The 24,252-nt window shown below is 51.8% G+C and overlaps 1 protein-coding gene across 2 annotated transcripts in view; it reads right to left on the bottom strand.

The window, feature by feature from the left end:
• CAND2 (cullin associated and neddylation dissociated 2 (putative)) overlaps window positions 1-24,252 on the bottom strand; it is a 38,159-nt gene that overhangs the window by 7,421 nt on the left and 6,486 nt on the right. Inside the window, exons 2-13 of one of the 2 annotated variants that reach the window (XM_007985277.3) lie at window positions 24,067-24,210; window positions 20,039-20,193; window positions 19,178-19,301; window positions 17,206-17,471; window positions 14,321-14,426; window positions 14,027-14,169; window positions 11,987-12,279; window positions 11,415-11,556; window positions 9,560-11,062; window positions 7,256-7,351; window positions 1,989-2,158; window positions 57-221 (exon numbers count right to left, since the gene is read on the bottom strand). In XM_007985277.3, the coding sequence (XP_007983468.3) occupies window positions 57-221; window positions 1,989-2,158; window positions 7,256-7,351; window positions 9,560-11,062; window positions 11,415-11,556; window positions 11,987-12,279; window positions 14,027-14,169; window positions 14,321-14,426; window positions 17,206-17,471; window positions 19,178-19,301; window positions 20,039-20,193; window positions 24,067-24,210 (3,307 nt within the window). Of the gene's footprint in view, window positions 1-56; window positions 222-1,988; window positions 2,159-7,255; window positions 7,352-9,559; window positions 11,063-11,414; window positions 11,557-11,986; window positions 12,280-14,026; window positions 14,170-14,320; window positions 14,447-17,205; window positions 17,472-19,177; window positions 19,302-20,038; window positions 20,194-24,066; window positions 24,211-24,252 lie in introns of those variants that run through there. The other variant, XM_038003518.2, reaches the window with a different exon arrangement.

The following is a 24,252-nucleotide window of genomic DNA, read 5'->3' on the forward strand; positions in this document are numbered from 1 at the left end:
TGCCTGACTATCACTTGGTACAGGGGCACATAGATCTGGCAGGGGCTTGGTCTTACCCGGATGTCGTAGTGGTCCTTCAGCCCGTCCTCCACATGGTTCAGGAACTCACAGATATCCAGCTGGCCCAGGCAGCTCTCAAGCAGTGAATACATGCACTCAAAGGCCGCCTTCCGCACGTCCAGCCCATCGTCCACTGTATGTTTAAAGGGACCCATTTCCACCTGCAGGAGGGATGAAGGTTGGGGATATGGCCCCAGGGTGTAAGGACACCTCTTGTAGTTTCTGCTATAAACCCCACATCTCTATTCCACACTGCACGCCGGCCCCAAATCATGCCTTATACTCTCAAGTCTCCATGCCTTTGCTCAGCCTTCAGCATCCTTTCCCCTAGGTGATAATAGTGGCAATAAGAACAATTATTCTTATAATCTACTGAGCAGGCACTGTCTGAGCGGCAGGCACTGTACTGAGTGCTTGATGGATGACGTTTCATTCAAGCATCACAAATACCATCAGAAGAAAATGTTACTGGCCGGGTACGGTGGCTCGCGCCTGTAATCCCAGCATTTTGGGAGGCCAAGGCAGGCAGATCACGAGGTCAAGAGATTGAAGCCATCCTGGTTAACATGGTGAAACCTCATCTCTACTAAAAATACAAAAAATTAGCTGGGCGTGGTGGCACATGCCTGTAGTCCCAGCTACTCCGGAGGCTGAGGCAGGAGAATCTCTTGAACCAGGGAGGCGGAGGTTGCAGTGACCTGAGATCGCACCACTGCACTCCAGCCTGGGTGACAGAGCGAGACTCCATCTCAAAAAGAAATATTATTGATCTCATTTAACAGATGAGGAAACTGCATTGGGCAGGTTAATTAACTGGGTTGGACAGGTTAAGGATACACTGCTTGTAAGTGGCTGAACTGGAATTTAAAACCCAGGTAGGCTGGGCATGATGGCTGTCCTCCCAGCACTTTGGGAGGCTGAGGCAGGAGGAATTTTGAGACCAGTCTGGGCAACATGGTGAAACCCCATCTCTACAAAAAAATACAAAAAATTAGCTAGGTGTGGTGGTACACGCCTGTAGTCCCAGCTACTCAGGAGGCTGAGGTGGGAGGATCGCTTGGGCCCAGGAGGTTGAGGCTGCAGTGAGCTGTGACTGTGCCACTGCACTCCAGCCTAGGTGACACAGCAAGACCCTGCCTCAAAAAAACAACAAAAAAGACACCCAGGTCTTTCTGAAGCTTTCAACCATGAAGCCCTGTTTTAATGGTAAACACCTTTTCACCCTTCAAAGCCCAGCTTAAAGGGCCTCAATGCTGCTAGTATTCCACAGCTGAAACTTATTAAATCACCTTCAACCTTTGCCCCTTGAATCTTTACTTTACCAGGTGGGCTCTAAGTTAAATGCATTCTTGGTGTATGATGGGATTATGTCACAATAGGTCCATCATAAGTTGGTTTCCAGAGGCAATCCCATCATAAGGTGAGGAGCCTGCTGAACGCTACTGCTTTTGCACCATTGTAAAGTTGAACCATTGTAAGGAAGGGGCTGTCTGTAATCAGCAGGGTGGGCATCTCTCTCCTTTAGGGGGCCATGATGAGCTCCTTGGTGGCAGAAACCAAATCAGGTTCAACCCTGAGTCCTGGCACTTGGGCTCAGCGCAGATGCTCAGTGAACACCTGCCAAACGTCAACGTTTACTGGGCGCTGGTTGTGTGCCTGCGGTGGTTCTAAACACTCACCAAATTGTTGCAGCAACCCTACGACACAGACACAGTTAGCACCCTCATGTGCTCACAAAGAGAAACTGAGGCTCAGAGAGGATCAAGTTGCCCTGGCTGGGGTCACACAGCTGGGAGTCAGGGCAGGACTTGACCCCCAAGGCATGTGACCCCAGTACCTACTCTGATGAGATGATAATGCCCTACCAATGAGGCATGAGAAGTGGCATCACCCTCAGCTTCCCCAGGGTCCCCAGCTCTGCTCCACACCTCTCGGATGAGGTCCCGGCGGATCTTTGTCTCCTGGTAGAGGAGGGGCAGGATGTCATCCAGCAGGTCCCGGACTAGCGAGGGCTTGTTGTGCACAGCTGAGTTGAAGAAAGCCAGAGTCGCACGGCGCACGTTCAGATCTGGGTCCTGCAGGCTCTCCATGAACTCTCCTGGCAGAAGAACATGAGGGGTGCGGGGGATGCATAGCCACAGCACAGTCATCCCCCTCACCGCCCTGGCCATCTGGTTACTGTGCATGTGCAGAACTGGCTGAATGGGGGTAAGCTGGGAGTGGTGAACATGTACTTTGTGCCAGGCACAAACAACCCTTCAAAGGCCAGATAAGAATGTGGGCTCGAGGCTGACCTGGCTTCCATTCCAGCTCTACTAATAACTGTGGGGCCTTGGAGAGCCTCAATGTCCTCATCTGTAAAATGGGAGTCATAATAGAACCTATGCTACAGGACTGTTTTTACAATTTAAAATGTGGTGCCTCAGCATTATCTTGGAAAAAAAAAAAAAAAGAAAAAATTTTTAATGTGGTAATGCATGGAAGGCACATAGCAAAGTGCCTGGCACACAGCATGAACTCTGTGAATGTTAACTTTGTATTACAGGCGAGGTTCTTAAAGATCAGAGCGGTCAAGTCACCAGCACTTCTCAGGATACTCCTTTTTGCACAGTGCTATGTTTTTGTTTTGTTGTTGAGACAGTCTCACTCCGTTGCCCAGGCTGGAGTGCAGTGGTGTGATCTCGGTTCACCGCAACCTCCACCTCTCACGTTCATGTGATTCTCCCGCCTCAGCCTGCCAAGTACCTGGGATTACAGGCACACACCACCATGCCCGGCTAATTTTTGTATTTTTAGTAGAGACAGGGTTTCACCATGTTAGCCAGGCTGGTCTCAAACTCCTTATCTCAAGTGATCCACCCACCTTGGCCACCCAAATTGCTGAGATTACAGGCACGAGCTGCTGCGCCCAGACTTGTACAGTGCTATGATTTGAATGTCCTCACCAAAACTCATGTTGAAACTTAATTGCCATGGTAATAGTATTGAGAGGTGATTAGGTCGTGAGGGTGAAGCCCTGAGGCATGGATTAATGCCATCACTATAGGAGTGGGTCAGTTTTCATGGGAGGGAGCTCCTATTAAAGGAGAAGCTCAGCCCCCATCTCATCTCTGTCTCCCATACTCACTTCTGCCCTCCCTTACACCATGGGATGGCCCTCACCAGATGCTGGCGCTATGTTCTTGGACCTCTCAGTCTCCGCAACTGTGAGGAATAAATTTCTCTTCTTTATAAATTACCCAATCTGTAGTATCCTGCTATAGTAGCATAAAAGGGACTATGATATAGAGTTTAAACTTAAAAAAATTTTTATTATTATTATACTTTAAGTTCTAGGGTACATGTGCACAACATGCAGGTTTGTTACATATGTATACATGTGCCATGTTGGTTTGGGAAAAAAAAAATTTTTTAGAGATAGGGGGGTCTCACTGTGTTGCCCAGGCTGGTCTCAAACTCCTGGACTCAAGTGATCCTCCTGCCTCAGCCTCCCAAAGTGCTAGGATTACAGGCATGAGCCGCTATGCCCAGCCATTATAGTTGAAATATTTTAGAATTGTTAATGTTTTATATATTTAATAAAGAAAATCAAGGATGGGAGAATCCCTAAATATAAAACCAAAACGCAAAAAACTGTATTTATTTATTTATTTGTTTGAGTCAAAAAGACAGTCTCGTTCTGTTGCCCAGGAGGGAGTACAGTGGCACGATCTAGGCTCACTGCAACCTCCATCTCCCAGGTTCAAGCAATTCTCATGCCTCAACCTCCCAGGTAGCTGGGATTACAGGCGTGTGCCACCACACCCGGTTTTTTTTTTTTTTTTTTTTTTGTTGAGACAGAGTCTCGCTCTGTCGCCCAGGCTAGAGTGCAGTGGCGGGATCTCAGCTCACTGTAAGCTTCGCCTCCCAGGTAAGCTCCGCCTCCCAGGTTCACACCATTCTCCTGCCTCAGCCTCCCGAGTAGCTGGGAGGGACTACAGATGCCCACCACCACACCCGGCTAATTTTTTGTATTTTTAGTAGAGACAGGGTTTCACCATGTTAGCCAGGATGGTCTCAATCTCCTGACCTTGTAATCCACCCGCCTTGGCCTCCCAAAGTGCTGGGATTACAGGCATGAGCCACCATGCCTGGCCTATACCCAGCTAATTTTTATATTTTTTGGTAGAGATGGGGTTTTGCCAGGCTGGTCTCTAACTCCTAACCTCAGGTGATCCTCCCACCTCAGCCTCCCAAAGTGCTGGGATTACAGGAGTGAACCACCGTACCCGTCCTCAAAAACAAACAAACAAACAAAAACTGTATTTAAAATGATCCACGTAACCACCCAGGTTATGAAGGCGAAAACAAACCAAGCCACTTTGAGTATTTTGACTAGCTGCCCTCTAGCGGAAGACAAAAAAACTACCCATGAATATTAATTTTCACAGAGATAAGAGTCAGCAATTCTCAGACTACTTTCTGTGTGTTTCATGATTAAGAAAATAAATATCTTGTAGATAATGGGAGCTGGGTTTCTTACTGTAAGAGAAAGGAGTTACAGATATGGAAAGGGGGCTAGACTACAATAGGAAGCAGCTATGAACTCAAGATTTTCAAGATAGGTGGGTAGGTAGGTAGAAGAGAGGGAGGAGAAAGAGGGACAGAAAGAGAGGCAGGGAGGGAAAGAAGGAGGGACAAAGAAAGATGTGGATGAATGTGCATCTGGAAGCACAGATATACACGTGCATGTTTGTCTCTGCATATAGACATGCATTTCCTAGTTCCGTCTGCTGAGAGGGCCTAGAAGCAATGAGGCCCCAATAGCAACAGGCACATCTAGTGTCCAGATCTTGGATTCTAAATACCATTCTCCACTAAAAGAAATCAAGACTCCTTGGAGAAATGGCTGATTCCAGGACTGGTGCAGAAAAGGTTTGCAATGAATCTGGAGCATCTCATCGTGCCAAAAGCAAGGATACACTTAAAAGAATGATGGAGGCTGGGCACAAGGGCTCACGTCTGGAATCCCAGCACTTTGGGAGGCCAAGGTGAGTGGATCACTTAAGCCCAGGAGTTCAAGACCAGCCTGGGCAACATAGCAAAATGCTGTTTCTATAAAAAACAATTTTTAAAGTAGGCAGGCGTGGTGGCTGGCGCACATCTGTAGTCGCAGTTACTAGGGAGGCTCAAGTGGGAGGATTTCTTGAGCCTGAGAGGCAAGGGTTGCAGTAAGGTATGACTGTGCCATTGCCTTCCAGCCTGGGTGACAGACTGAGACTCTGTCTCTCAAAAAAAAAAAAAAAAAAAAAAAAGGAAACATGTCAATAGAAAATAGGAACCAGCTTGAAGCGCTCCCAATGGCCAAATCTGAGACAATCTTGAGCATCAAAATTAAAGACAGTAATAGGTTATAACCCACAGAATGAAGTAGGAAGAAGCCATGAGTCTCTAATGACAAATAAATTGATGAATAAATAAATAAATGCAAGAGAAGAAAAAGTCCTTCCAGACAGTAGAATGCAAACCTGTAACTATGGAAATAATGGAACTAGAAAGTCACCATTTGGCAAATATCACAGTAATCATTGACTCAGGCAAGAAACAACCGTGGATGCTAAACCCAGTGGGCAAAAAAATTGATGAAAACAAGGATGTTTACATAAAATACTTATTTTATGTACTCAAGAATTCATATTCATTCCAAAGGAAAAAAGAGAAACTTTAGAGTAGAGAGAAACCCTGGTGGTATCCATCTGAACTGGGTGATCAAAGTTACCATCGCCAGTCAGGAAGACAAGCCACCTCCACGTGCCCCTGATGTGATGCACTGGGAAGGGCAGGAAGGCTCCCAGCAGAACAGGATGCAAGCTCAGAGCCAGTAGCCTCTTCTGGGCCCCTTTCAATGGTGCCACATTGGCTCCCAGGTTCCCCATTCTCTGTGAGAACACAGCTGTGGGGAACTGGCAAGACCCGAGTTCACATCCCCGCTCTGAGTTAGTTTCCTCACATGTAAAATGGGGCCAGTCCTACACACCACGGAGGGAGCTGTGAGCACCACTGTGATGAGGTATATTAAAGGGTCTGATGTGGTGCCTGACACACAGTGAGAGCTCAAAAACAGTTCAAATGTTCTAAAGCAAACAGGAACCCCAGGTGAAATCGCTGGTGGTGCCCACCAAGGGCAGCTCTGTCACGATGGAGGAAATCAGGCTGGGGGTGGGGAACGTGCCCACCGCACTAGGGCAAGGGACAAAGTTGCTGCTGATGACATTGCTAGAACTTCTGCACATGTTCTCCAGTGTAGAACGTGGTCACATCTGCTGACCCCTTGGTCTCACACAACAGGCCCCTGGCAGATGAGGATCAACACTTTTGTTTTTTTTTCTTTAGTGGGTGGCAGTGCCACCATGCCTAATTTTTTTTTTTTTTTTTTTTTTTGAGACAGAGTCTTGCTCTGTCACCCAGGCTGGAGTGCAGTGGTACAATCTCCGCTCACTGCAACCTTTGCCTCCTGGGTTCAAGTGATTCTCCTGCCTCAGCCTCCAGAGTAGCTGGGATTATAGGTGCCCGCCATTACACCTGGCTCATTTTTGTATTTTTAGTAGAGACGGGGTTTCACCATGTTGGCCAGGCTGGTCTTGAACTCCTGATCTCAGGTGATCCACCTGCCTTGGCCTCCCAAAGTGTTGGGAGGTCTCAGTTCCTCTCCTCACAGTGAAGGCTGCTTGGGATCCTCAGGCCAGAAGACCCCTCAGACAGAGGGCGATCTAGTGGGCAGGGTGGCGGGGGGAGCACTCTTCCCTGCCCCACTTTAGGGCCCATAAAAGCTAAGGTATGTGAGAGGCTGGTGGTTTTCCATTCCCAAGAGTCTATATGTTTATGAAGCATCTTCTCCCTCAGTTGCCCATGGGCCTCCAGGACAACTCTAGAAGATGCAGATAATAAGAGTTTCTCACGTTCATTTGACAGATGAAGAAAGCAAGGCTTAGAGGTGTGATGGACATGCCAGGCCCACTCATGATTTAGTGGCAGTAGGGAGGCAGGGATGTGAACCCAGGCCTTTTAACTGGAGGGCCAGGCCCTGCTGCCCATCATGGGCATGCCTCCCAGGTCTCCCACTGCCCTTGGCTATTGGGTAGGAAATATCAGCCCAGGCTCAAGAACTGGGTGGGGGCACTGAACAAGGTAGGGGAGGCAGGAGGGAGGTGCTCACCGATGAAGCTCTTCAGGAGGGTGTCAATGGGATGGGGCTGGTCCGAGATGAGGAACTTGACTGCTGTGATGACGGTGCTCCGGGTGTGTGGCCGACCTGCAGAACAAGAAGAGGTGGAGGTGAGTTAGTGAGGGGCAGGGGCCAAACCTGGATGCTTACAGGTCAGAAGGTGCAGAGGCTCCTCCCCTTGCTTCCCTGGAAGACAGAACTGTACCCCCTCCCCATCTCTGGGAAAGTGGATTCTACCATTTCCCTTGGCAGCCTTGAATCTCCCCTCAATCCTTCATGCTGCAGCTGAAACAGTAGGACTGCCAGTGCTTAGGTAACCACACCACAGGTTGCAAACAGGGAACCGATAACCAAGACAGGAACTGCTCCGACAAAGACCTTCCCTCAGGCCTTGGGATTTTTCAGACATGTTATCTCAATTAGTCCTAACAATGATCCTATTAATTAATAATGATAAAATAGTATTAAAATCACCAATAAAAATCATCTCTTTGACACATGAGAAAAGAGACTCAGAGAGGGTAAGTTCGTGTCTAAGGCCACACAGCAGATCCAGAATTCCTGGCTGGGCCCTTCCTCCTGGGCCTGCATTCTGGCTGGTGGTCAGGGGGGCCTAACAGAACTCGGATCATCTCCAGGCTCGGTCACAGAGAGCTCGCTTACTTGTGCTCTGCTGCTTGCTTTCTCAGTAGAGAAGCCGAATAAAGACGGGGAGGACATTCCCTTAATGAAAGAAACAAATGGGTGGATGCTCCACCTGCCTGAATCTCTCCTCAGTGGCTTGCCCCTCTTGCCCCCCGCCCAACCCCCAGCACACTGCAGCGAGTGGGCTAAGGTGCTTCCACCACACAAGCTTTACGTTCAGCCTCGAGGAAAAGTTTACCAATTGGTGCTAAGGCATGAATGAATGGAAGAGTTACTGAACTCAGACTTTTAGCTTTTACCTCTTTCTCTTGCCAGCCTGACTGGCTCCCAGGAAGATTTAGGGTGGCTGATGAAGACAGGCACAAGAGAGTAAGATTAAGTGAACTGAAAACAAGAACAAGGCTAAGGACGACTGAAGGCAGGGAGGTGAGAAGGAGACTAGAAGGAAGACGTACAGAGAGCATCAGTTAGGAAGTTCCAGGAACCTACTAGAAGCAGGACACTCATCTGGCTCTAAGCTTCCCAGCAGTTGGTGGTAAAAAGGAAATGTGACCAGGTGGCTAGTTCAACAGAATACGTGGGACAGAAGCAAATAGGTGTTTAGGCAAAGCAGGGCTCCTCTGCATCTTAAGACTCTCGTCTGTCAAGGTTCTTTGTGTGATGTAACAGACAGCGTCCTCGACAATGTTCTTCCATCTAGTCATGAGGCCAGACAACTGCTTCTTATGAACCCAGCAACCCAAGGCGGCCTTAACTGAAATCACTAACATACCTAGTAACAGCAGCAGCTCTCAACTTACTCAGTATTAATTACTGTAGGTACCAGAGTGTACCAAACACTGTACCTGCGTTTGTCAACCAGAGCACCCACTGGTTCCGTAAGGGGCCAGCTGGCCAGCTTGAAGCCCACTGGCCTTTCATTCTGGGGACTCTCCCTTTCCTAGGAGCCCCACGACCCCACCTGCCTGCCTTCCACCTCCTGAAGCTAAGATACCTGGTGTGCCAAAACATGACAAACCAAAACGCCTGCCCCTCCTGGTTCTTGCCCAGCCCTCCCCAAGCCTCAGGGGCATGTCAGCCTGTCCCAGTCCATACTGACATCTGCTCATGGCTCAGGCTAGCTGAAAAGAGCTGACCCTCTGCAGGTTGCAGTCTATGGCTACTCAGAAAACTGTTTTTGTTGACCTCTGTGTGGAGCACTAAGCTACTGTCCACATCGAGGATTATGAAGTTGGCATCATGAGTTTTTTTTTTTTTTTTTTTTTTGTAGAGGCGGGGTCTCATCATGTTACCCAGGCTGGTCTCAAACTCCTAGGCTCAAGTGATCCACCCACCTTAGCCTCCCAAAGTGCTGGGATTACAGACATGTGCCACCAGGCCTAGCCAACATCATGAGATTTTTAAGTGTATTTGTTGTAGGGACCTATCAAGGACTCTGTCCCTTCTATCCCACAGTCCCATAGAAGGGAGCCTTTAAGTCTCAGGTATCACTGTGTGTTCCTCTGTAGCTTCCTTGCCTCTGTCGCATAGATACCATGATTCTTGTACCCAATGACTTGAAATAGCTCACTCTGCCCCAGCTGCTTGGATGCTCAGTGACAAACTGCCCACCTCCATGCTGGGTTGCCTTGCCCACACCTGTGTGCCTACCTGCAGCAAGCTGCTTCCGGAAGCGGGGCAGAAGGAACGAAGGGTTCACAAGGACCAGCTTCCCAATGCACTCGGCCACCACCCCCCGGGTGCCCTCCTCAGCGCCCTCGCAGCGCCGGAACAGCAGGGCCCAGATGTCCTCAGCGTAGGGCTTCAGGCTGTCAGGCTGGGCGGCCCCCAGGGCCTCCCTAAGTGAGTGCAGCAGCAGGTACTGTCGTCGGGGCTCAGCCTCGATCTGCTCCAGCAGGAAGGGCAGGAAGTCGGGCAGGCTGCCAGCACCCACGCGGCCCAGTGCATACGAGGCCGCAGCCCTCACATCCTCACTGGGTGACCCCAAGGCTTCCAGGAGCACTGCCTTCAGCTCCCGCTGGGGGCCTGGCCCAGCCACCTGACCCACCTCAGCCAGCGACAGGAATGCCAGGACTTTGACCCCCGTGCTGGAGTGGGGCGACCTGGCATCGCAGACCAGACGGTTGGCTGTGCTTGCCGCCTCTTGGGGACAGGCAGCTGAGAGGGCTGCCACACACCGGGCCAATGAGTGGAACACCTGCTTGTGCAGGCCAGGCCCACCATCCACAGCCTGCTCATAAACAGGAGCAGTGAGCAGGCTGATGAGTTTGGCATAGTCCACACACGGGGGACGGGTCCCCACCAGGGCCTGCAGGAAGCCTTCAGCGGCTGCCAGAACTCCGGCTGGCAACAGGGGCGAACGCAGCAGCCGCAGCAGCTCTGAGAGCACAGGGCCACTGACCTCTACCAAAGAGGCTGGCTGGGCCTGGGTCACTGTGGCAAGGAAGTCCACAGCCAGCTGGGCCACATGCATGTCACTCTCATTGACCAGGGCAGGCAGCTCAGCCAGCACAGCCTGCACGGCAGACGGTGGGAGGCTGAGGCCCTGGCTCTGGGCCAGGGCATCCAGGGCTGCCAGTGTGGCCAGTCGCAAAGCCCGCTGATTCTTCCGCAGGAATGAGGCCAGAATGGGCAGTGCCTCGGCCAGGATGGGCTGTAGATCAAGCTGCAGCGGGGACACAGCCACCAGCGTAAGCGCCTTGACAGCAGGCAGCCGGGTGATCTCATTCCGCAGGCGGTCCAGGAGGAGCAGTAATATGGGCTCCAGGTCATCCCCAAGCCGGTCACCCAGGTGGCCTACAAGGTGGCCCATGCAGGAAATGGCCCGCTCCTTCACCTCCTGGTCCAGGTCAGTGGCACGGAGTCGCGCCAGGGTAACCGCAGACATCTCTCCAACATACGGCTCAGGATCCAGTATCCGAGGCCTGTCCAGTGGCCACAGGGCCTGCACCAGCTCCTGTAACACCACCAGGGCCTCGGCTGCAATCTTATAGAAAGGGTCAGCCACACAGGCCATCACAGGTGGCAGGAGGGTGGGCAAGTGTGGGTGGAAGGCCTCAGCTGGTTCAGTGCCCAGCAGCCCCTGCAGAAAGGCCAGGGCATCCATCCGGATGGTGGAGGAGCTGGAGCGGTCGGCCAGCGAGAAGATGATGCCTGTAGGGTGAGTGCAAGGGTTATGAGGCCACCGCCTCTGATGCAGCGCGGCCCTCCCTGGAAGCAAGGCTGGGATACCTACAGGTGCCTGAACTGGACTGAAGCACCTAAACTCTTCTGCAGAAGTTTCCAAGAAGTCAGCACTGACCAGTGGCCAGGGTTGAGGGAAACATGTCCAGGGAACTCATTGGAACCAGCCTTGTTCTCACTGCTGGTAGTGGGAGGCCACTGGAGACTCTTGACCAGGGACTGAGCCTGGGACTGGGTCCCAGACTCTCTCAGAAATTGGAGGTGGGGTCTGGGTTCTGGAAGTGGCCCAGAACAGCAGCCACCTGGTTGCACTCCAGCCTACCTGATACCAGCACAGGCATGTGCTCAGCCAGGCTGCCGGGGAGGACGCCTGCCAGCTCGGTGAGGAGGCTGAAGCATCCCTGGCGCGCTCTGATGCTCCGATCTTTAAGCTGCTGCTGCAGGGCTTTGACCACAAGGGCCACCTGTGGACAGGAGGGGGAAGTCAAGGTCAGGGACCACCAAAGAAACCTCCCAGGCTGCCCACTACCAGGAGGCTTTGCCAGACACATCCCCAGGGAGGATGTCGGCATCAAGGTATCTCCCAAGCACTCATCCCTCACTCTGTGCCAGGCTTTTGGTGACTGCACACAGACCCTTGGAGGGTAGGCAAATTTCCCGCATCCATTTTACAGGTACAGAGAGACCAAGCAACTTGCTCAAGGTCACCCAGGCAGGTTGGCTGTCACTACCACACTCCAGAAGCCTGGCTGGCTCCCGCCCCCCACCTCGGGGACCTCTTCCCTTCCACAGCTGGATGTTCTCCCCAGGTGAGTTTCCAAGTCCAGGGACACTAACAGTGAGTGGCTGGGTGGGCAAATTGGGGGTAAGGGGTGGAGGTGAAGGCACGCCCACCTGTCCACGTAGCATGTGGAGGTTGCTGCCGGTCTGGGTGGGTTCCTCCATGGCCTCCAGCCATCCCTTTGGGGGCCGCGTTTGCCGCAGCAGCACGATGTAAGCGGTGAAGACATCAGCCTTGACATTCTCCTCGCGTTCTTTGAAGCGGCGGATGAGCACAGGTGCCAGGGTGCAGTGGAAATCAGGCAGCAGGTCAGGCCGCGAGCTGATCAAGGCTGCGATGCACTTGGCAGCTGCCCGGCGCACCTTCCAGCTCATGTCATCATCATCGCTGTACTCATCCTCACTCTCTGGGGCAGGAACAAGACACACGTGGAACCCTCGTCTCCCAGGACAGGTCTGCAGCTCGGGGGAGAAGGGATGGGGAGGAGAGGGAGCCGAGCACTGTGCTTCACCTTTTGCTGATCAGCTTTTATAGATACCCTATGGGGAACGTTCCCTACCTTTTAACGGGTATCTACTGTGTGCTACAGATGGGGCTAAGCGTGTCAAACCCATAATCTTATTTTAGCTTCATGATGACCTTTTGAGACAGGGATTATTTCCCCATTATAGAGGTGAGCAAATTGGGGTTTAGAGAGAGGAAGTGGATTGCTCCAAGTTAAGGAAATACTTGGAGTTAAACTAGAGTCCTCCCTGCCTGCAGACCCTTAATTGTCTGGACTGTACCAGGGAAAAAACAGACTTCCAAGTTGTCGTGTAGACTTGGAGAATCAATTTGGGGCACAAAACTCATCTTTTGGCATCAGGTTTTGCTATGTGATGTTTCGTTTACTGGGACTCCAGAAGGGAGAAGGGACAGAGCCTCCCTTTGGCCTCTTCTCTCGCCTGATCTCTGCCTCTCAAGGGTCCCGATTCCAAAGGCTTCCAGGCAGGACTAATAAAGAGGAAATGCTGGGTTTGTGTGGCTTTCTACCCCACAATCTCCCTGAAAGTCAAGGGCTCATGCAGTCTTCACCATCACCTCAGAAGTGAAGGTACTGCCGAGCCCCATTTTACAGATGACAAGACTAAGGCTCAGAGGGGGTGAGACTCTCAGGGCACACAGTGAGGAACAGCAGAGCTGAGATTCAGGCCCATGAGGCCCAGCCCTATCACCTGTGCAGGCACTCAGGAGGCTCAGAGGAGGACAGTCTTGCCTGGGGGCGCCCCGAGGCAAAGGCTCAGAGCCAGCATGGCCTTGCCCATACCACTTTGTGGACAACTTGGACCCACAGGGTGGTGTCTGGGCAGCCACGGTGGGCCACGGCCACCGGGTAGCTCAGCAGCCATCCCCTCTGATGGACCACTGTCACCCCCACGGCAGGCCACCCATGAACACACATCTTTAGCTCCCTATTACTGACAAGAGTCCCACCTCCCTGGCTTGGCATTCAAGGCCCCCACATGCCTGTCCAATCTCATTTACCATCCCATCTTGTTCCAAGTACCCCATCAGGCTCTAAATCCATCGTCTCCATCTATGCCCTGCCTTCAGGCCTAGCAGCATCTCTGCCCTGGAAATCTGTCTGAATGACAGACAGGACCACAGGCATAGGAGGAAAGAAGCTATCAAGTCCACCCCCATTGAGACACCTCACTCCCCTGCCAGTGCCTGCCATTCCACCATCAGGGCTTTCCTCTGCTAGGTTAAAGACATTATCTCCCGAAAGCCATTCATAAAAGAGTACACAGTGGCAGTGCAGAGGTGGGGGAGTCTGACAAACCTGGCTCCAAGGCCCAGCTATGCCAATTCCTAGCTGTGTTATCTCAGGCCACTCTCTTCTCAGTATGTGTCCTTGTCTGTAACACGGGGTAATAATATCTGTTTTTCTGGGGTTTTTGTGAGGAACACAACCAGCAAATGCTTAATAAATGACAGTAATGACTACTATCATTACTGTGGTCTATGCAGTCACAGCAGGTGGGACTGGAGCTTGAGGAAGAGCTGGCATCAGGACAGGGGCACCAAATGTGACCACTGTCTTTGGCTGGGGGATCCCAAGAAGGCTGTGCTCACCTCCACCCTCCAACCCTAACGACGGGCTGTCCACCAACCTTGCTCACTGAATTCACTATCCTCTGTCTCCATCTGCTCCTCATCCTCATCACTGTCGTAGTTGTAGTTGGGGTCATGTTTTATGTACTGGAGGCAGAGGCTGGTCACGTTGGGCACGTGAGGGCCCATTTCCTTGGGGCACCTGTGGGGTAGGATGAGGAATGCTTTGCTGAATCCAGTCAGGATGGGAGTAGGGGGTAGGGCCCAATGGAAGTCCTGAAATTTTACTGCTTTGAGGCCAGCATCCCCACCAACTTCCCAAAGGAGTCCCCAGGCAATCCCACCATACATACTTCCTCAAGAAGGCCTCAAAAGCCTGGAGGCAGGACTCCCGGAGCTCATCATCATCCAGGTTGCAGAAATCCTCCACCAGGGGCACCAGGCGGTCCAGGTGAGCCCCTGCAGGGCCGGGTGGGTCACTGAACCCAAGCCAGACACTTTCATGGAGTTCCCCCAGCCCGCAGCACTCAGCCTGTCCCTGCACCTACAGCGCTGACCACTGCAGATTCAACTCAGAGGTTTCATAGTCAAGCAGATGTGGGTTCTAACCTGACTCTGCCACCCAACTGCTGTGGGACTTTGGGCAGGTCACAACATTTCTTTGACCTTAGCTGATTTTCACAACAAGGATAACAATGTCTCCTGGGCAGAGATTTTGTGAAGATAAATTATATAAAGATAGCTAGCTGGGCGCCATGAGTCACGCCTGTAATCCCAGCACTTTGGGAGGCCGGGGCGGTCGGATCACAAGGTCAGGAGACCGAGACCACGGTGAAACCCCGTCTCTACTAAAAATACAAAAAATTAGCCAGGCGCGGTGGCGGGTGCCTGTAGTCCCAGCTACTCAGGAGGCTGAGGCAGGAGAATGGCGTGAACCCGGGAGGCAGAGCTTGCAGTGAGCCGAGATCCCGGCACCGCACTCCAGCCTGGGCGACAGAGCAAGACTCAGTCTCAAAAAAAAAAAAAAAAAAAAAAAGATAAATAGCTTAGGCCAGGCGCGGTGGCTCATGCCTGTAATCCCAGCATTTTGGGAATCCAAGGCAGGTGGATTACAAGGTCAGGAGATCGAGACCATCCTGGCTAACACGGTGAAACCCTGTCTCTACTAAAAATACAAAAAATTAGCTGGGTGTGGTGGCACACACCTGTAGTCCCAGCTACTCAGGAGGCTGAGGCAGGAGGATTGCTTGAACCTGGGAGGTGGAGGTTGCAGTGAGACAAGATAGCGTCATTGTACTCCAGCCTGGGGGACACAGCGAGACTCTACCTCAAAAAAAAAAAAAAAGATAAATAGCTTAGGCTGGGCGTGTGGCTCACACCTGTAACCCCAGCACTTTGGGAGGCCGAGGCAGATGGATCATCTGAGGTCAGGAGTTCGAGACCAGCTTGGCCAACATGGTGAAACTCCATCTCCACTAAAAATTCAAAAATTAGCTGTGTGTGGCAGTGTGCCCCTATAATCCCAGCTACTTGGGAGACTGAGGCAGGAGAATCGCTTGAACCTGGGAGGTGGAGGTTACAGTGAGCAGAGATTGTGCCACTGCACTCCAGCCTGGGCAACAGAGCGAGACACTAGACTCAGTCTGAAAAAAAAAAAAAGTTAAGAAAAGCTTAGTCCAAGGCTGGGCGCAGTGGCTCACCCCTGTAATCCTAGCACTTTGAGAGGCCGAGGCGGGCAGATCACGGGATCATGAGGTCAGGAGTTCAAGATCAACCTGGCCAACCAACATAGTGAAACCCTGTCTCTACTAAAAATACAAAAACTATCCAGGTATCGTAGTGTGCGCCTGTAGTCCTAGCTACTCCAGAGGCTGAGACAGGAGAATCGCTTGAATCTGGGAGGCGGAGGTTACGGTGAGCCGAGATTGCACCACTGCACTCCAGCCTGGGCAACAGAGTGAGACTCTCTCTCAAAAAAATAAATAAGTTTAGTCCAGGTTCTGCACAAGCAGGCACTCGATAAGTAGCTTCTGTTATCAAAACCATTACTCATGTCCTGGCCTAATTTCCTTCACTAGGTTGTAAGTCCCTGGATAGGAGAAACGGGAGGCAGGTACTGCCCTAATAGACCAGGCAAGAGGGGTTCCTGCCTAGTCTCTAGGCTTTAGAGCATCCCACTCATGCCCTTCTCCAGCCACATCCTTCCTCACAGTACAAGAAGAGACATGCTGACCTAGAGACCCCCCAGCACTCCTAGACTCCATTCTGTCTGGGTATCTGAGGACACCAGAGTTTCCCGCCCAACGGATCCTGACCCCTTGTCCGAGCCTGCACAGGCCTCTTTCCCGGGTCCATGCAACCAAGGATGGCTGAGGGCTGGCTGCTGTTTGGGAGAAATGGGACAGGGTGTGGCCACGTCAGCTGGGGTTCTCCCCATGTGTGCCTGCAAGGCTGCTTGCAGTGAGAGAGCCAGGGGTTAGGAGAGGCTGACCGTAGGCCAACTCTACCCAAACTGTCTTGGTATAGTCAGAATTCCAAGGTGTCTGAAGATACATTCAAACCTGATTGCAGCTTTCCATTTCTAAAAAACTAATCTATAGTGACAGAAAGCAGATCAGTGGCTGCCTGGACAAGGCAGAGAGAGCTGGACTGCACACAGACACAAGGAAGCTTTTGGGGGTGATGGAAATGTTTCACGGATATACACAAAGGTCAAAACACACTTAATTGTACACTTTAAATAGTGCGGTTTATTGTATGCACATTAAATTGTTTCTTAAAAATTCAAACTTGTCAAAGTGGGAGAACAGAATATAGTCTAACAGTTTAGTGGCGTGACTTAAAATTGTAATTACCAGCCAGTCCCCAGGTCTCAGAAGTGGTTGATCCAACCCCCTTCTCTGAATCATCTGCACTAGACAGGAGCTCAGGCCGCGTGGTTTGTCCAGCTCAGGGCCCGCCCTGCACCTCTCAAGCCCCGCACCTCTCAAGCCGTACCCGGCCCCAACCTCTGCGTTCCAAGGGCTTCAGGCACACCAACAGAGGAAGCAGCCCGGCCCAGGCCCCAACCACCACGTCAGTCCAGGCCCCGCTCCATCCTCCCTACCAAAGAGGCGGTCCACCCTTACACCCGGGCTGCACAGCGCCCCAAGCTCCACCCCCTTACCGAGTCATTGGCTCGCCCCTAAGCTCCACCCACCATGCCATCCCAGGCCCTGCCCCTTCCCCGCCCCCTTACCGAGGCGGTGGCCGGCCTGGCGGCCGACGCTGCCCAAACATTGGATCAGGGTGCGGATGGCAGCCGGGCTGGTGGGCGCCCGTGGGCCGGGAAGCCGGTCCAGTAGGTGGTCAGCGAGTTCGACGAAGAGGTCGGTGCTGCAGGCGGCCGCCAGGTGGCCAAGCGCTCCGACCGCCCGCTTGCGCACCGCTAGGCGCGGGCTGCTCAGCTGTGGCAGCAGACAGTGCAGGAGGCTAGCGTGGAAGGCGCCCAGCGGGGCACCCAGCCTGGGGAACACGAGGGGGCATCAGGCCGGCAGCCTGGGCCAGGCTCCGCCCCTCTCCCCATTCTCTCCCGGCCTCATTCCCAGGATTATGGCAACTCAATGGTCCTTGCAAAAGAGGTGCCCTGCAACTGTGAGGAGGAATTATTTTAATTATTTTGTTACATGAGAGGAAGCGGAGAGAGAAAGGTACTTCTCAGCAGTGCAAAGCCTGGCTCCCAGCCCAGGGAGAAGGACTTGATGGGGGAAGCATTGGGGATCGAGTAAGGCTGTCCCTATTTCTTGTAAGTCTAGGCCTTGCCTCAATACCATCCCCCTCTGTCCATCCTCCTCGCTGAGACCAGAGCAGTATAAAATCTACTTCTCACCTGGTCACTCCTCTGCTTAACTCCTTCCATGGCTCCTTAGTGCCTTTGGAGATGCTGAGCTCTGGGCTCAAGAGGCAACACCAGAGAATGGCTTCCACGCACACAGCACAGCCCCTGCCTGCCTCAGCAGCTTCTATCCACATCTTCAAACGAGGCCCGTGCATTTTCTGTCCCATAAACATCCTGAGACCTTTTCTCACTTCACACAAACACACTGACCTCACTCTCCCTTATTTCTATGTCCTACCCAACCCTCTCTCCTGGGTTTCATTTGTCTATTCACCTGCTAAGTGACAGGGACTGTGCTGGAAGCCAGGGTGAACAAGATAGACTGATCCCGGGACCTGCCCTCATGGAGTGTGTGGTTGAGTGGGTGCCTCCCAGGAACCTCAAGTTCAACATGCCCCAGCTTGAATCCATCACCTTCCTCCCCACACACCTGCTCCTGGCTCCCAGAGTGCACCCCATCACAGCACCTCTGTCTGCCCCCGCCAGTTACTAAAGGCAGAACCCTAGGGGTCAGCCTCCAGTCCCCGCCTCTCTTGCCCACTCCAAGTCCTGTGGAGTCTACCTCCTGAATACAACCCGAATTGCTTTCCCTATAGTAGCCTTTTAACCAGTCCCCAGCCTGTTCAATCCCCTCCCATCTACTCTCCACTGCAGAGAGAAAGATCAGAGTGGAACACACAAATACTCACCCCCACCCCATGGCTCCTGGCCAGCCCTCCACCTCATCTCTCCATACCCACCTCTCCACATTACAGCCTGCCCCACGACCCCTGGCAGACTCTGGGACCCCAAGTCTTCCCCCATCTCTGCCTTCCGGACTGGGGGCAGTCTCCCCTCCAGCATCCTCCTTATACCTGCCCAAACTCAGCTAAGTCCTGCCCCTCCTTGAAGGCTCAACTCTAGCAGTACGCTCTTTTAGAAGGCTCCTCATTCCCAGCTGGGCTGGGGGCTCCTCTGAGCTCCTATCAGCCCTGTTCTTATCCTTAACTGTTGTGCTTACTCCATTCACAGTTTTATACATGTCTGTGAACTCCTCCCTAGGAACAACCAAGACTGATCTAACCACATGTTCCGAACATTAGGCCAGCGCCTGACATTTTTCTGGTTAGAGCAGGTATTCAAGTCGTGGGAGGTTTTACTGACCATGTGACCACATCACCTCTCAGAGCCTGTAAAATTGTGACAATTGAGTTCTCCTTTACGAGGCTGCTGGGATGATTAAGGAGCCCCGAGCACAGGGCTTGGTGTGCAGTAGGTGCTAGCTCTGTGATTTGAGTCCCTTCCTGTCCCCTTTTACCCATTCTTCCTCAATACCCAGGGTGGCCTCCCACACCTGCTCAGCATGTCAGAGAGGATGTCCAGGGCTTCCAGCTGCACAGCCACATCCTCCTGCTGGGCAATGGCACTGGTGAGCTGGCCCGTGATCTTCCGGCACACGTTGGTGGCCAGCCCGGAGCCTGCACAGGGCACAAGGTGGGCACAGTGAGGCCCTGGCCTGGGGGAAAGGCAGCCTTTACCACTGGTCTGCCTCTGCTCTGGCTGTGTTCCTGAGCCCACATCCCCGGGAATCTTGCCAGGGCTCCAGAGGTCCCAGGTTTGACCCAGAGTCTGGCCAAAGTAAAGGAGACAGCTAGGGGAGCTACAGAGCCAATGGCCGAGCTGCTGGGTGGCACTCACACACCCAAGCCCTTCTTCCTTTCCCCATTCCTCTAGGGAGGCAGGGAAAGTTAAACACTTCCTTTCCTGCCTCCCTTGCTGCTGGGAGTGGCTGGGTGATCCAGCTCTTGCCAGTGAGATATAAGTGGAAGTCGTCTGGGGGCTTCTGGGAAAATGTGTGCTTTCCCTATAAAGGGAGGGGACGTGGGGCAAGACCTGAACCCTGTCAATATTGAGCCACTAAATGAATTGCTACCAAAATGGAGTGGCTGATTCCTCCAGGATTGCCATGTGAGGAAAAACCACCCCTGATTTCTTTAAACTGTCGTTGGTTAGATTTCATCACTTGAGCTAAAAGCATTCCTAAGTGACACAGAAGCATGAACTTAAACGGAGCTGGGCCTGAACTCTCCGCCCTGCTTACTAGCTGAGTGACCTCAGGTATGTCTCTTCAACTCTCTGTGCCTCAATGTTTTTTTGTTTTTTACCATTAACTAGGACAAATACTAACAATACCTAGTCCTGGGGACCTGGGTACCTGTGGCTGCAGGGGGGAGCTCCGAGAGGACGGTCTTGAGGCCAATGCCGGCGATGTCTCGCAGCTGCTCCTTGTCTGACCGCATGTTGGCGCACAGGGTGTCCACGATGGTCTCCACCTGGTACTCCTTCACTTTGCCCACCAGAGGACCCAGGCTGAGCAGGGAGTGGGAAGGTGAGTCCAAGGTCCCAAGGTTCAGCCTGAGTCAGGCTGCCCCTTTATGTCCCTTCATGCTCCTGGGACCACATGTGCTGAGGAAAAGGCCTCAGATCACCAGGGGAGCCCCTGTTTGGCCAGAAAGAGGTACTCTCTGGCTATGCCAAAATTGTTCCTGGCACCTCCCAAACCTACGTTTCTTCTTGTTTTACGTCTCAGGAAATGGCCAAAGAGTGCCCCAGAACAAGGGTGCTCAAACTTGAGCGTGCATCTGAATCCCCTGGAGGGCTTGTTAAAACAGATTGCTGGGCCCCACCCCCAGAGTTTCAGAGTCAGGAGGGCTATCTCGGTGGAGCCTAACAGTGTGCATTTCTAGCAAGCTCCCAGTTGAGGCTGATAGTGTAGGTGGTCCAGGGAGCACACTTGGAGAACCTCTGCTTTAGAGGCTTGCTTCTCAAAGTTTGGTGGTGGGTTAGCATCGGCAACACCACTCGGAAGCTTGTTCAGGATGTGGAATCTCAGGCCCTACCCTACCCTAGATCTACTGAGCCAGGATCCGTAGCGCCACAAGGTCCCCAGGTGATTCTAATGCACAGGAAAGTGTAAAAACAGCTGCACTAGACGCCTGGGTTCTCAGCCTTAGTTGCCATCACCTGGGCCTCTGAAAAATGCCTACCTGGGCACTGCCCTCAGAGAGTCTGAGTTAATTGGTTTCACGTGTGACCTGGAGGAGGGAGGGCTTTTAAAATTCCCCAGGTGATTCTAACATGCAGTCGAGGCTGACAACCTCTGCCCTACCTGAGTAGTTCTCAGACATTGGTTGCATCAGAATGCAGATTCCAGGGTGCTATGGTCTCATCCTCTGCCCCAGCTCCCTCCCTGCTCCATCCCCTGAATATGAATCCCTGGCAGGGATTCAGAATCCCTGGGCAGGGAATATAGAGTTTCAACAAGGGCTTCAGGTGACTGCAGTGCACAATGGTTTTCTTTTTTCTTGATTTTTTTTTTTTGAGATGAGGTCTTGCTCTATTGCCCGGGGTGGAATACAGTGGCATGATCATAGCCCATGGCAGCCTCGAACTCCTGGGCTCAAGCAATCCTCCTACATAGATGAGATTACATATTCAAGCCACCACGCTTGGCTAATTTCTTTTTTTAGTGTCTTGCTATGTTGCCCAGGCTGGTCTTGAACTGCTGGCCTCAAGTGATCCTCTTGCCTCAGCCTCCAGAATAGCTGGGACTACAGGCATGCGCACCATGGTTTTCAAACCTTGGCTCTCTCAGCTTCCTTCTCCACAGCTCCTCTATCCACATAATGATGAAATCCTCCATCCTACCTCCTATAGCACTGGTTCCCACTAGGAGTAATACCGCCTTGGCAATTTATGGGTGTCCTTGGTCATCATAACTATAGAGTTAGTACTTCTGGCCTTTAAGCGGGTGGGGAGCAGGAACTGCAGAAAGACAACAATGCAAAACAAAGCATTGTCCATGCCCCGCAAGAAATTCTAACATCCCAATGGGCATTTGTATAGGCAAAAGGCCTTTCTGTAATTATCTGAGTCTAACATTTCAGTTTATACAGAGACACAAAATATTTTTACATTGTTTTAATATACCGCATTCTAGATTTTCCAAGAATGCAATTTTCAGGTAAATAGAAGGAAAAGTGTACTTTGTTTTCTGGGAAACTTTATAGGGAGATGGTCACTCACTTTAGAAAATCCTGGCTGGGCGTGGTGGCTCACGCCTGTAATCCCAGCACTTTGGGAGGCCAAGGCAGGCAGATCACTTGAGGTCAGGAGTTCAAGACCAGTCTAGCCAACATGGCGAAACCCCACATCTACTAAAAATACAAAAATTAGCCAGGCGTGGTAGTGTGTGCCTGTAATGCCAGCTACTCAGGAGGCTGAGACATGGGAATTGCTTGAACCTGGGAGGAGAAGGTCACAGTGAGCTGAGATTGCACCACTGTACTCCAGCCTGAGTGACAAAGTGCAACTCTGTCTCAAAAAAAAAAAAAAAAAGAAAAAAGGAAATCTTGCCACTAAGAGCAATGCCTCCAATTCTGAAACCTGAGTCCCAACACCCCCTGTCTATATCTGGTATCTGTACTCATGATGAGTACTCATGATGAGTTTACATGCAGGTACAGGCTTCTCATGACTTCATCACTTCTACCATCACAGTGCCCCAGCACGCATACACGGAAACACACACTACTTTACTATAAGCTAGATTCCTTCTAGTTTGCCTTTATGGTTAAGGTTAGGGCATTATGTGTAGACGTAGGTTTTATAATGTACGAATTTCATTTCCTAATAGGAAAACAGTATTACAAACGATTTGTTATAAAAAGGTATTGGTTCTGCTGGTGGGAAACCACACTCCATCCTAAGTCTACTCCATGACCAGAAAGACACTCCCAACTCATAAACTTGTCCATGTCACCTTCCTACAGAAAACCCTTTACTGAATTCCCTCTGCTCTTGGGATCATGTTGCAATTCTTTAACATCTTCTTCTGGGGAAACTCAAGACTAAGGTACCATTCAACAAGAGCTGCTCAGCAGGTCCCCTCTGCGAGGCTGTACCCCAAAGGGACAGGGGTCCCCAGAATGCTCCCACACCAGGTAGGGCCCCTGCTCCTGCTCCACCAGGGCAATTCTTTAACATGCCCCGGAAGAATGCCTGGACCCAGCTCACAGACAGTGGTTTGAAAGACAGTGCCCAATTCTCTCACCCTGTTGATCCTTGATCCCTGGCATTCTATTTAAAATTACTCAGGTGATGCTAACCTGCAGTCAAGGTTGACAACCTCTGCCCTACACGAGTGGTTCTCAGGTGTGGGTGTGAGAATGACTCTACCACCCAAGCATCCCCACGTGCTCTGCACATACCCTTGTCTTGTTTTTTTCTACTCTGGAGATAACTTGCCAACGTCTCAGGATCACAGCCTCACAGTGATCTAAGGCTGGGGCTTTTAGGACCTCTCCCAATCCCATGTGCCCTAAGCCTTTTTTGTTTTTTTATTTTTGAGATGCAGTTTTTGCTCTTGCTGCCCAGGCTGGAGTGCAATGACACAATCTCGGCTCACTGCAATCTCTGCCTCCTGAGTTCAAGCGATTCTCCTTACTCAGCCTTCCAAGTAGCTGGGATTACAGGCAAGCGCCACCATGCCCAGCAAATTTTTTTAAAAATTATTATTTAGTAGAGACAGGGTTTCACCAGGTTGGTCAGGCTGGTCTCGAACTCCTGACCTCAGGTGATCCACCCACCTTCGCTTCTCAAAGTGCTGGGATTACAGGCATGAGCCACCGTGCCCAGCCTTTAAGCCTTTACCACCTTGATGTGTATCAGCTTGACCTTCCCAGCATTTACATCTGTCTGAGGGCTTTCTCTGGCTGGAGGTGACAGAAAGTGGACAACCCTCTGTCCTACCCCAGAAGCAGCCCTTAACCAATGACTACCAGGGAGCTGGTGGACTAATACCCCTGCTCCCTCATCCTTTAAGTGGGAAAAGTCCAAGAGGCATGTCCTATACTGTGTCCCAGAGGTCCCCATGGGGTTAAGCTCATCGGGCCCACTGTGGTCACTTGCTTTGTACCGTACCCTTGATTGGTCCTCTTCCCTCTCCTGCCTCACTTCCCTACTCCTCCACCATGTTTCCTGGGATCACCTCCCAAATAAACTTAGATTTGAATCCTTGTCTCAGCATCATCTTCTGGGGAAACTCAAGACTAAGGTACCATTCAACAAGAGCTGCTCAGCAGGTCCCCTCTGCAAGGTTGTACCCCAAAGGGACAGGGGTCCCCAGAATGCTCCCATACCAGGTAGGGCCCCTTCTCCTGCTCCACCAAGGCTGACACTCACCACTTAACAGCCAGGTTCTGCACCTCACCGTTCTTGTCCTCCAGGAGCCGGAGCAGCATCTTCACCACCTTGCGTTCGCTGTCCTCGTCCAGCTGAATGGAGTCCTTCTGCAACTCCGACATCAGGTCGCTGGTGGCCATGAACCTGTGCAGGGAGGGCAGACGAGGATTGCTGAGCAGCTCCTGG

This window comes from Chlorocebus sabaeus, chromosome 22 (genome assembly GCF_047675955.1).
Source record: "Chlorocebus sabaeus isolate Y175 chromosome 22, mChlSab1.0.hap1, whole genome shotgun sequence".
NCBI classification, from domain to species: domain Eukaryota; kingdom Metazoa; phylum Chordata; class Mammalia; order Primates; family Cercopithecidae; genus Chlorocebus; species Chlorocebus sabaeus.